The following is a 12,884-nucleotide window of genomic DNA, read 5'->3' as shown; positions in this document are numbered from 1 at the left end:
AACATTTGTAGATGCTATAACTTTCACATAAACCAATTAAATTACATGTGTTGGGATTTTTTTTTTTAGCAAACACATATAGCAGAATACATTTTGGCATTAATTTATGATGAAATTAGTTTTTTTTTTTTTTACTGGATATGTTTTATAGCAAAATGTCAAAAATATAGCTTTTTTTCAAAATTATTGGTCTTTTTTTGTTTATAGTGCAAAAAATAAAAAAAAACACACAAGTGATCAATTACCACCGAAAAGAAAACTCTATTTGTGGGAAAAAATTGCATAAATTCCATCTACAGGTGAAACTCAAAAAATTTGAATATCATGCAAAAGTTCATTTATTTCAGTAATGCAACTTAAAAGGTGAAACTAATATATGAGATAGACTCATTACATGCAAAGCAAGATAGTTCAAGCCGTGATTTGTCATAATTGTGATGATTATGGCTTACAGCTCATGGAAACCCCAAATCCACAATCTCAGAAAATTAGAATATTACATGCAATCAATAAAACAAGGATTGTACATTGAACAATATCGGACCTCTGAAAAGTATAAGCATGCATATGTACTCAGTACTTGGTTTGGGCCCCTTTTGCAGCAATTACTGCCTCAATGCAGCGTGGCAAGGAAGCTATCAGCCTGTGGCACTGCTGAGGTGTTATGAAAGACCAGGATGCTTCAATAGCGGCCTTCAGCTCTTTTGCATTGTTCGGTCTCATGTCTCTCATCTTTCTCTTGGCAATGCCCCATAGATTCTCTATGGGGTTCAGGTCAGGCGAGTTTGCTGGCCAATCAAGCACAGTAATCCCACGGTCATTGAACCAGGTTTTGGTGCTTTTGGCAGTGTGGGCAGGTGCCAAGTCCTGCTGGAAAATGAAGTCAGTATCCCCATAAAGCTCGTCTGCGGAAGGAAGCATGAAGTGCTCCAAAATATCCTGGTAGATGGCTGTGTTGACCCTGGAATAATGAAGCACAGTGGATCAACACCAGCAGATGACATGGCTCCCCAAATCAACACAGACTGTGGAAACTTCACACTGGACTTCAAGCATCTTGCAGTGTGTGCCTCTCCATTCTTCTTCCATACTCTGGGTCCTTGGTTCCCAAATGAGATGCAAAAGTTGCTCTCATCGGAAAAGAGGACTTTGGACCACTGAGCAACAGACCAGGTCTGTTTTTCTTTAGCCCAGGTAAGACGCTTCTGACGTTGTTTGTTGTTCAGGAGCGTCTTGACAAGAGGAATACGACATTTGAAGCCCATGTCCAGGATCCGCCTGTGTGTGGTGGCTCTTGATGCACTGACCCCAGCCTCAGTCCACTCCTTGTGAAAGTCCACAACACTTTTGAATGGCCTTTTCCTAACAATCCTCTCCAGGCTGCGGTCATTCCTGCTGCTTGTGCACCTTTTTCTTCCACACTTTTCCCTTCCACATAACTTTCTATTAATGTGCTTTGATACAGCACTTTGGGAACATCCAACTTATTTTGCAATTACCTTTTGAGGCTTTCCCTCCTTATGGAGGGTGTCAATGATGGTTTTCTGCACAACTGCCAGGTCAGCAGTCTTTCCCATGATTGTGATTCCTACTGAACCAGACTGAGAGACCATTTAAAGGCTCAGGAACCCTTTGCAGGTGTTATGGCTTAATTAGCTGATTAGAGTGGGACACTTTGAGCCTAGAATATTGCACCTTTTTACAATTTTCTAATTTTCTGAGATTGTGGATTTGGGGTTTTCATGAGCTGTAAGCCATAATCATCACAATTATGACAAATCACAGATTGAACTATCTTGCTTTGCATGTAATGAGTCCATCTCATATATTAGTTTCACCTTTTAAGTTGCATTACTGAAATAAATTAACTTTTGCACGATATTCTAATTTTTAGAGTTTCACCTGTATGTACAGCGTTGCATTACCACGCAATTGTCAGTTAAAGTAACGCAGCGCCATATCGCAAAAAATGGCCTGGCCAGGAGGGGGGGGGGGTAAATCCTTTCTAGGGCAAGTGGTTAAAGAGTCCCTAAAAATGGGAAACAATGGCTTTGAAATGACCTGTGAATATATGTCATCTGGTCCCGGTGCTTTATTCACCTTTATTCTGTCTAAATATCTCTGGATCATATCAGTTGTAAGCCAATGCGGATCATCTGGGGCTGTGTCAATACCAGGGGCAGACTGACCATTTGGAACTCGGGCACTGCTCGGGGGCCTGGGGTCAGTAGGGGGCACCATGAGATGCCCCTGGTACCTTTTTCATAGGCTTTTTTAAATTTGGGCAAGGACACAGGGGCCCCATGATCCCCTATTGCCCAGGGGCCCCATGAGTTGTCAGTCCACCCCTGGTCAATACCATGCCTATTATGGACAAGAGCTCCCCCATGCTCCTTTGTATATACAGAGCTGAAGAAGCTATTTAATAAATTTGCCTTCTCTTTGTCCCCAGTCACCCACTCTAAAATATTTTATAAAGGGCCTACATGCTCAGACCGGACCTTTTTACTATTAATATATTTGAAGAATTTTTTGAGGTTTGTCCTGCTTTCTTTTGCAATCTGTCCTTCATTTTACATTTTTGCAGCCTTGATTTCCTGTTAACATATTCTGTTATATTCTTTGTAATGTTTAAACGATGATAGCGTTCCTTCATTTTTATAATTAATAACAGCTCTTTTCTTATTATTGATAGCTTTTTTAACTTTGGTCATAAGCCACATACAGTAGGTTTGATTTTTAGCCTTTTAAACTTGTTGCCCATAAAATTATATTTTGCAATGTGTTCACATACAGTCTTTTTGAAGAACTCCCATTTCTGTGTTGTGTTTATCAATGTCAATATTCCCACCCAGTCTAAGTCTTTGAGAGCAGCTCTCAGTCTTGGAAAATTAGCTCTCATAAAGTTGAGCGTTTTTATTTTTCCTGTATGTGCTTGTTGTTTACAGCGAACAATAAATTAAATCATGTTATGGTCGCTGGTACCCAGATGTTCTTTTATATGGACATTAGTACTAAGCTCTGCATGGTTTGAGATTACCAGGTCCAGTAGAGCGAGCATCATTCCTAGTTGGGGCCTCTATGAACTGTACCATAAAATTGTCCTGTAGTAGGTTTATACATTTTTGCCCTTTAACTGTCCCTGCAGTATCATTATTCCAGTCAATTTCCAGATAATTAAAATCCCCCATTATTATCACTGTCCCAGCCCTTTCAGCCTTTTTGATCTGTGCAAGGAGCTGAGTCTCCTCCTGCTCATTAACAATGGGTGGCCTATAACAAACTTCAACAATTACCTTTGTAGTACCAACCCCCGTGTGCAGTTCCACCCAGGGGCGGACTGACAACTCATGGGGCCCCCGGGCAATAGGGGATCATGGGGTCCCTGTGTCCTTGCCCAAACTCAAAAAAATCCTATGAAAAGGTACCAGGGGCATCTCATGGGGCCCCCTACTGACCCCGGGCCCTTGGGCAGTGCCCGAGTTTCCAAATGGTCAGTCCGCCCCTGGTTCCACCCATAATTCTTCAGCTTCATAACACTCTCCATCAACTAGGTCCTCTTTCACACTCGCTCTGAGATCACTTCTCACATAGAGACAGACACCACCACCTTTCCTTTTTACCCTGTCTATCCGAAAGAGAACATAGCCAGGAATATTATTGGCCCAGTCATGTGAAGAATGAAGTCAAGATTCAGCAATACCAATTAAATCATAGTTCTCTTCATGTGCTAAAGCTTCCAACTCATGTATTTTGCTTAGCAGACTTCTGGCATTGGTGAACAAATACTTTAAATCATTCACACCTTGTTCACACGTATTTTGCATATTTTTTATTTTCATACAAATGGTACCAATTCCACTGGTTATTTGTAACATGAGAACCTTCTCATCATCTGCCATAGCCCTCCGCCATCTTTTCCCATTCCACCCAACAATAAGTACTGACCCCTCTCTGATCTATATAGCCCGTTATAATCTAATTCTCCCTCCCCCCTAGATCCTAGTTGAAATACTCCTACAGTGAAACAATAAAATGGCGCAAAACATGAAGTGAATCAAAAATAGTTCTACACAAATCATAATAAATTCTGTGGTTATAAATGTCCAAAACCACTAAAAGGAAAAAAAAATTATAAAATTTGTGTCCAAATACAAAAAGTGATGAAACCAAAAACATAGAAAGTCCCCTTTAAACATGCAAATAGTGCGCCAAAACAAATTTAGGATAGGTGTAATACAGAGAAAAGACTCCACGGATCCACACCTTCCTGTGAATCAGCTCTAAGCATGTACAAGATGACTCTGGAGGTCTTTGATAATGACCTGGAGGAGGGGTGAAACACGTCAGCCAGACGTACTTCCGGTTTCCTATGTTGAGCGTGTGATGTCATATCCGGGTGAGTGGAGCGCAATCCGGTCAGTGCGTTCCAGGGTCATCTTGGGCAGCACAGTGGCTAAATGTTTAGCACTTCTGCCTGTAAGTACTAGGGTCGTTGGTTCGAATCCCAGCCACGGCAGCACCTGCCTGGAGTTTGCATGTTCTCCCTGTGCCTGCGTGGGTTTCCTCCGGGTACTCCGGTTTCCTCCCACACTCCAAAGACATGCTGGTAGGTGAATTGGATCCTGTCTAAATTGTCCCTAGTATTTGTATGTTTGAATGTAAGCTAGGGACCTTAGATTGTACACCCCTTGAGGGTTAGGGACTGATGTGAATGTTCAATATATATGTAAAGCGCTATGTAAATTGACGGCGCTATGTAAGTACCTGAAATAAATAAATAAATAAATAAATAAATCTTGTACATGCTTAGAGCTGATCTCTTACTCAGTGCTGCCAGTTTGGTTTACTTTTTGGAATCTGTTTCACACTAGGAAGTCTATTTTGGAGGATTTTGTCAATTGGCTACTTATTTTAAGCTATAATGTGAGTAGATTTAGCACTATTTTATTCAATTAAAAGTATTTGCAATATTGCACTACTGGTTCTCCTTTGTTTTCCTATATAACACATCGTTGTGAGCAAAAATCCCTTTTGAAGTTGGATGTAAGGAAGCTCTTGTATATGAAGGAGGCTATGGAGAGGAAATTTTCCCTGGGAATTGGAGGATAATATTTTATCCATAAAGCGCAATTTATTCTTATCTCTAGTGAGTGCAGAATACATCAGTATTCACAGGAAGGTGTGGATCTGTGGAGTCTTTTCTCTGTATTACACTTATCTAAAAATGTTTTTGGAGCACTATTTGGATGTTTAAAGGGGACTTTCTTTGTTTTTGGTTTCATCACTTTTTTTAATTGGACACAAATTTTATAATTTTTTTTCATTTTGGTGGTTTGGACATATATTTATAATCACAGAATTTATTATGATTTGTGTATAATTATTTTTTATTCATTTCATGTTTTGCACTGTTTTATTGTTTCACTGATTTTTTTTATTTTTATCGATCTTTTTGATTCTCATCAAGGCACAGCAGTATTCAAATTTTTCACATAGTTCTTGTGGCGCAGATTGTTTTTGTTTTAGTAAATACTCCTACAGCCTTCCCATAAACCTCTCCCCCAGCACAGCAGACCCCCTTCCATTTAGGTGCAAACCATCTCTAGCATATAGGTTGCACCCCAATGAAAAGTCATCCCAGTGCTCTAGAATCCCAAATCCTTCCCTCTTACACCAGGTCTTTGGCCATACATTTAGTTCTCTAATCTCCCCCTGTCTTTCCTGAGTTGCGCATGGCACAGGTAATATTCCAGAGGATATCACCTTGGAGGTCCTTCCCTTTAACTTGCAGCCTAGTTCTTTAAATTGATTCTTAAGGAGCCTCCACCTTCCATGTATTCTGTCATTGGTTCCAATATGGACCAAGACAGCTAGGTTATGTCCAGCAACTCCCATCATGTCATAAATGTACAAAATTTGTTATATCTGCCCTGCCAAGAAAAGAAGTTAGGCTTGATCAAATAACATTTTAAGCACCATAATGAAAATGCATACTCAAAACATGCTAGATGACCCCTTTTATGAAACATTGCACTCAGACAGTAAGAAAAAAAACAATACAGCGATAAACTAAAAGGAGTAAAATATGCTGAAAGACTGCAGTAAATATCAATATAAATTCTACACTAACAGGAATATAGTGCAAACATTCAGTGATTTGATATTATAAAGTAATAAATCCTGTCTGATGGCTGTCTATTTTAGATAAGCACATAGAGTTCCACAATGTGAATAAGTAATCATCCTTAACAGCCCTGGAATAAAAATAAACTGAGCATTATACCTCCAAGCCTTGCTAGTAAGCAGTGAAACAAGCATTATGATATTTCAAAGAAATTAAAACAAGCTGCTATGAAGAGAGAAACCTTAAGGAAAACACCAAATAAAACATCAACCAAAAAGTGGATTTAAAACTGGAATATCGCTCCTGGGTATGGCACAATAGCAACACAACCACTAAAGCTAAAAGATGTAAAAAAAATGTATTTTATATCCACTCAACTCAGAGCTGATGCTTGGTGACAATAACACCAAAGAGGCAAATGATAGAAAAAAATTAAATAACTTTCTTCTGAAAGAGATAGTCTCAAAGAATTGGATGTAATTCTGCATAATGGAAAATATGAATCTTTAATTATTATTCATCAGAATTCAACTAAATACAAGGGCTAATTCATTGAGAACAAGTTTCAATAAAACGTCAGGAAATTTTGGACTAGAAAAACGTATCCTTGATGAAACGGGTCTTGTTCATGAAATTTTATGTGAACAAACAGTAAAGACATATTTAAAAAAATGCTGCAATTATTTATCTGAAAGAAAGAAGTGACATAGAGGATAGAAAACGAAGTAAGCATATAACTATATAGAAAGTACTCACTGGTCCAAAAGCATTACTGTCAAAGCTGTGCCCATGGTGGTCACCTTCCACCCAGATATGCCCGTTGGGAATTTTGACAAATCTTGTCTTGTGTCCAACTGTTCTGTTAAATATAAATATATTCATATAAAACACATGATTTATACTGCAATTATTTAATTTAATATTCAATCAGCTAAAAGGTAATCCCACTCATACTGAACTTTCATAGTTGGCAGCAATTCATTATGCTAATGCATTTATTACTCACCTCCAGCTCCAGCTTCATGGCCTACATTCCATTCTTAGTCTCCAACTAATTTTTAACTAAAACAGAATCTGGACCTTCAGTCGGGTTAATTTACTACTGGGAAATAGGCTGTTCATTTTGAAGAGGAATTTTCACTTTACAAGGGAATTTGTTTTAGCTTAGAGAATGAAGTGAAGTTCTGCTGTAGTCCATTATCTAATTATGGGCAAGCAAAAATAGTGTTTGCTTTAGTTTCCTTGCATGCGATTGAGCATTCATTGAAAAGTGAATTTTTACCAAGGGGAAATTGCCTTGTAAAGTGGAAATTCCCTTGGAAATTGAAAAGACTATTTGCCTTCGCTAAATCAACTCCATTGTTTATATCTCTTTTTCCTCTTGTTTTTTAGAGGGCAAGCAGCCAAGCCATCAGATATGTGTTTTTTTCAGGCAATAGTGTTGCCACTAAATACTTTAGAAAATATTATTTGGCCACTTTCTCAGGGATAAATTGTTAAAAGTTGCAATTATTTATATATTTCAGGTACTTATATAGCGTCGTCAATTTACGCAGCGCTTTACATATATATTGTACATTCACATCAGTCCTTAACCCTCAAGGGGCGTACAATATAAGGTCCCTAACTCACATTCATACATACACATACTAGGGCAAATTTAGACAGGAGCCAATTCACCTACCAGCATGTCTTTGGAGTGTGGGAGAAAACCGGAGTACCCAGAGGAAACCCACGCAGGGAGAACATGCAAACTCCAGGCAGGTGATGCCATGGATTTGAACCAACGACCCTAGTATTGCCAGGCGGAAGCTCATTATTACAAGAATGTTTATTACCAAAGTAAATAAACTTTTTTTGTAATTAAGTAGGCATGGCTTTAACTAAGTATGTATCCCTCTGTCCCTCTGAAGATTTATTGCACGTAATGCATTTGCAATTGATATATGTACCCACATTTAGACCAATAGAATACAAAGAAAACTCATCAGAGGCTACTTAATTTTTCCACAATTCCAAAGTAAATTATTCAGTGAGAATTAACTTCTAACAAACACTAGATTGTTAACAGATTTAATACTAAAGAGGTTTGACACTCTACTGTTAATTTTTCCTTAGGAGATTACATAAAGTACATATTACAAATATACCAATATACATATCAGAATTATTAGTTTCATGTCTCAATAAAAGTATAAGCAGCTTAATGCTGGAACTGTTGTTAAACAGATTTCAGGCCCATATAGATATTAATGGTCTTTTCATAAGGGAAAAAAAATATAAGTTGGCTGCTTTTTCAGAGGAGGTATTGCTTCTTCTTTCAGACTCCCGCATTTCCCTTCCGAACCAGCTCAAGTATTTAGCCACTTTTCAAACTTTGTCAAATTTTAAAATAAACCATTCTAAGTCTCTCTGAATGTCTATTTGCCTCTGGTGGTAGTCTCTGAGTGCAAGAGCAATGTCCCCTTTCAGTGGAAATATTATCTATTTGAGGATACAGATCCCGGTTCACTTCTCTGAACTGTACACTAGGAATTTCCATAAGACGTTAAAGACCGAACAGCTAAGTTTGTAGATCACAAAAAAGGATGGGGGAGGTAGATCAGGACAGGCACAGAAGTACATTCATCTTTTCAAGAGCAGCATAGCCAAAGTAAGAAATTCTGAGCAAAACCAATTCCTTTAAATTTTTCTGGATTGCTTCTATCTGGAACAACATTGGTCTTCCTGATCTCCGGAAATATTGTCTAGCATGTCAATTAATGAGAATCATATATTTGAATGTTCATGGCAAGTTAAAACTATAGGTTTCCTTAGAACACTCTCTCTTCACTTCACTCTTAGCAACACTACCCTGGGTAGCTTTTTGGCAGCTGGATACATTTATTTTATCACAACCTCTTATAAGAGTTGCCCTATACCATATGGTTTCCACTATCTACTCTCTCTTGCTTTCAGACACCCTATATATATCAGATTGGCATGGGAAAGAGATGATGATTGAACCAACATCAATAACTATGCCCATAAGGGCTCACTAAATGTAGCCATCCAAGAAAACTGCTAAAAAATTGGAACCTGGTGGTATCATACCCCATCCCTGTTACACAAATTTGCACCCTCAGTGCCAAACATGTGCTGAAGATGCGGTCGGGAGGAGGGTACGATGTTGCACATTTGGTGGTCCTGTAACTTGTTCCAGCCCTTGTGGAAAGAAGTTCACCAAGTTACAACTAAGGTATCCACACTGGCTTTGGATTATACATCAGTCATTATCTTTTACATTTCCCTTCCTTATTGAGGAAATCAGTACACTGGTGTTCCACACGCTCTTCAATGATCAGGGAATGGTTTAAAAGATTGACTAATATTGAAGAGATGGAAGAACTTACTTATATCTCACAAGACTGCCTTAATAAATGTGTTACCACATGGGCCTGTGGACCCACTTCAAAACTACCGAACAATACAAATGTACCTTTAATTTAGTGCATGTAGCAGATACAGCATAGCCAATGTGTTCTGACATACCTTACTGCTGCAGAAGGAAAGGAATGATCAAGCTTCTCCCCTTTCACCGCATTCGGTAGGAAGGTGGGGGTGGGGAGACAGGAGTTGGGCCTTACCCTTCCCTCCCTACTTGATATTTTTGTATTTTCCACTCTTTTTTTCTCTCTCTTTCACCCTCTCTCATTTCTGTGCCTTCTACCTCTTTGCTCTTCCTTAGTTCCTGCTTCTTTTTCCTACATCCTATTTTAAGTAGCCTCCCACCTCCACTCAATCCTATTTAGGTCACTTTATTATGTAGATCTATCACCTCAGGGTTGGTAGCATGCTGAGATTGGTTAGCGCTTCTGGATATTGAACTGTATAGGGACCTCAGGAGGTCTTATTTTGTTTTTCTTGCACAAGCTTGCTACATGTTCTATGTGTAACCTTTAATATTTGGTCACTTTATTGTACTCTGTATAGTACTGTATTTTTCTTGCTCTGACCTCAATAAACAAATTTATGGAAAAAAAGTATAAGCAGCTATAAAATATTTTCCTACTCATTAAAACCCAAACTCATGTAAGATTTTCTAAGAGCAACTAAAGCCGGCCATGCATGAATCAGAATTCGGCCAGTTCAGCAGAGACTGGCCAATATTCAATCCGTGTATAGGCAGGTTCATTGTTCCCAAGTCAAACCAGCATGTCGGATTTTTAATATGCCATTACTGCCATGACTATAGCTGCTAGCAGTATTCAATGTGTTCTGCTGATCGGGAAGGCTCCCTGGGCCCCCCCCCCCACCATCACCACCAGCAGAACACAATAGCGCAGTGAGAGGGATTGACCCGTCAACACCGACTGTGCTGTTGGGGGAATCGAGCGATTTTCTTTCCCTCCACCTACGAACCGAGCTCCTTGTTTTCCCCCCAGCCTGTGCCCCCCTGACTTCTCCATCACGACCAACAACGCCACCATCAGCCCCACCCCGCAAGCCATGGTACTAGGTGTCATTCTAGACTCCAATCTGTCTTTCTGGCCCCAGGTCCAATCGCTGACAAATTCATGTAGACTCCACCTCCGCAACATCTCCAAAATATGTCCGTTCCTAACCCCAGAAACTACAAAACAACTCATTCACTCCCTTATTATATCACGACTTGACTACTGTAACTCCCTCCTCACTGTCCTACCTCATCACAGGCTATCCCACTTCAGTCTATCCTGAATTCTCCGACCAGACTCATCCACCTTACTAACTGCTCTGTATCCGCCACCCCCCTCTGCCAATCCCTCCACTGGCTTCCAATTGCCCAACGCATAAAATTCAAATGACTAACATTGACGTACAAAGCTGTTCATAACACTGCTCCAAACTACATCACTGACCTGATATCCATTTACCACCCAAAACGTACTCTCCGCTCCTCACAAGACCTCTTACTCTCTAGTTCCCTGGTCTCCTCCTCCCATGCCCATCTCCAGGACTTCTCCAGGGCTTCCCCCATCCACTGGAACTCACTACCCCAATCCATCAGACTGTCACCTACCCTCCTCACTTTTAGGCGCACCCTGAAAACCCATCTCTTCAGGGAAGCCTACCCCGCCCTCACCTAATTGCCGATCTCCTCCACTCTTCCTACCACTCCATCCCCCACAGCTATTTCCTCCTGTACCACTATCCCCTCCCTCCTAGATTGTAAGCTCCAAGGAGCAGGGCCCTCGAACCCCTCGTGTATTGTATTGTATTGTTACTGTGCTGTCTCGTGTACTGTCTCCCATTATAATGTACAGCGCTGAGCAAACTGTTGGCGCTATATAAATACTGTATAATTATAATAATAATAATAATAATAATAAAGTGATTCAGTGGCCAAATATGTCTCCTGAGCTGAACCCAGTCGAATACCTATGGGGAATTCTGAAGAGTCAAGTTGAGTATCGGTCTCCATCCAGCATCCAGGCTCTAAAAGAGGTCGTTCTTTAAGAATAGAAGAAGATAGATGTAGCAATATGTCGCCGTGTTCATTCCATACATAGAAGATTCTGTGCTGTTCCTACAAATCATGGAGGTCATACAAAATACTAGATGTAATAGTTTTTGTTGTGGGGTGTATTCATTTTTGCATCAACTAGATTGAGCAAAAATGAAGATTTTGTAATCTAAGTTATATTATTAACTTTACTTTCATGTAATGAGCTAAACAAATGTTCGATAAAACTCAGTTTTTATCAAAATTTTGGAAAATGTTGTGTTCATTGAGATATTGATTCAAATCTTACTTTTCTTTTCAAATCTTTTTTATTGGGTTTTCCACAAATACAACAATATAAAAAGAGTCAAGATAGAAAATAAGTACAATCTTAGCACCATGTCGCAAACGCGTTCTTAGATCTGCAAGATCAATCATATACAGGCCTATTGGCCATCTAAAATATACATAAACAACATATTCAATAATAGCAGGTTTTGTTACCAAAAAAAAAAAAGTTACAAGTAAGGAGTTATGGAATCTGCATAGTGCATTAATTTCCAACACAGTTATCCCAGGAGAATGGGCCAACATATAGCCCAACCTACAGGTATTGTAATCTTAAAAAAAGAAGGAAAGAAAGAAAAAAAAAAAGAGAGAAGGAGAAGAAGGAAAAGGAAGGGGAAAGATAAAAGGTGAGGGAGGGACAGAGCACCAAGTCAGCCAAGGAAACAATATCATTCTCAATTTTATATATTCATAATGTGCATCATAAACATCTCTTTCCAACTAGACCACTTCTGGTCAAATTTCTCCATATGCTGATTGGTGAGGGCCACAGCCCTCTTGCAGACATAATGTGAGTACACTCTTTGAATTAATTCTGATATAGAGGGAATTTTTGTTGATTTCCATGCAGCCGCAATGGCCATTCTGGTAGCAATGAGTATATGGCCAATTATTTTTCTGAATTGGCCAGGAAACAAGTTTAGGGTAATATTAAGTAATGCCAGATGCGGTCCCGGACTAGTTAAAATTCCAAACACCCGTGAAATAAGTGAGAAAACATCCTGCCAAACATTGTGTAGACAGGAGCATTCCCACACAATGTGATACAAGTTACCTTCCCTGCCACAATTCCTCCAGCACAATGGCGATACATTCGGGTACATTTTAGCTAATTTGTATGGGGTAAGCTAGCTACTGTACAGTATTTTAAGAGAACAATCTTTGGAGATCCTTCTCCCATCTACTCATGCAGTTTAGAATAGAGACATCATTGTCATAGTGCAA

The 12,884-nt window shown here is 39.4% G+C and overlaps 1 protein-coding gene across 3 annotated transcripts in view; it reads right to left on the bottom strand.

Annotated features, from left to right (window-relative positions):
- IMMP2L (inner mitochondrial membrane peptidase subunit 2) overlaps window positions 1–12,884 on the bottom strand; it is a 1,307,031-nt gene that overhangs the window by 234,168 nt on the left and 1,059,979 nt on the right. For all 3 annotated transcript variants that reach the window (XM_089673957.1, XM_089673958.1, XM_089673959.1), the window contains exon 5: window positions 6,884–6,986. In XM_089673957.1, coding sequence (XP_089530083.1) covers window positions 6,884–6,986 — 103 coding nt within the window. The remainder of the gene's footprint in view (window positions 1–6,883; window positions 6,987–12,884) is intronic.

The sequence above is a fragment of the Staurois parvus genome, unplaced genomic scaffold (assembly GCF_062004578.1).
Source record: "Staurois parvus isolate SC_StPar_1 unplaced genomic scaffold, SC_StPar_1.0 ptg000147l, whole genome shotgun sequence".
NCBI classification, from domain to species: Eukaryota; Metazoa; Chordata; class Amphibia; order Anura; family Ranidae; genus Staurois; species Staurois parvus.
The sequence above is the reverse complement of the archived record's forward strand: the minus strand, read 5'-3'. Positions and strand labels throughout refer to the sequence as shown.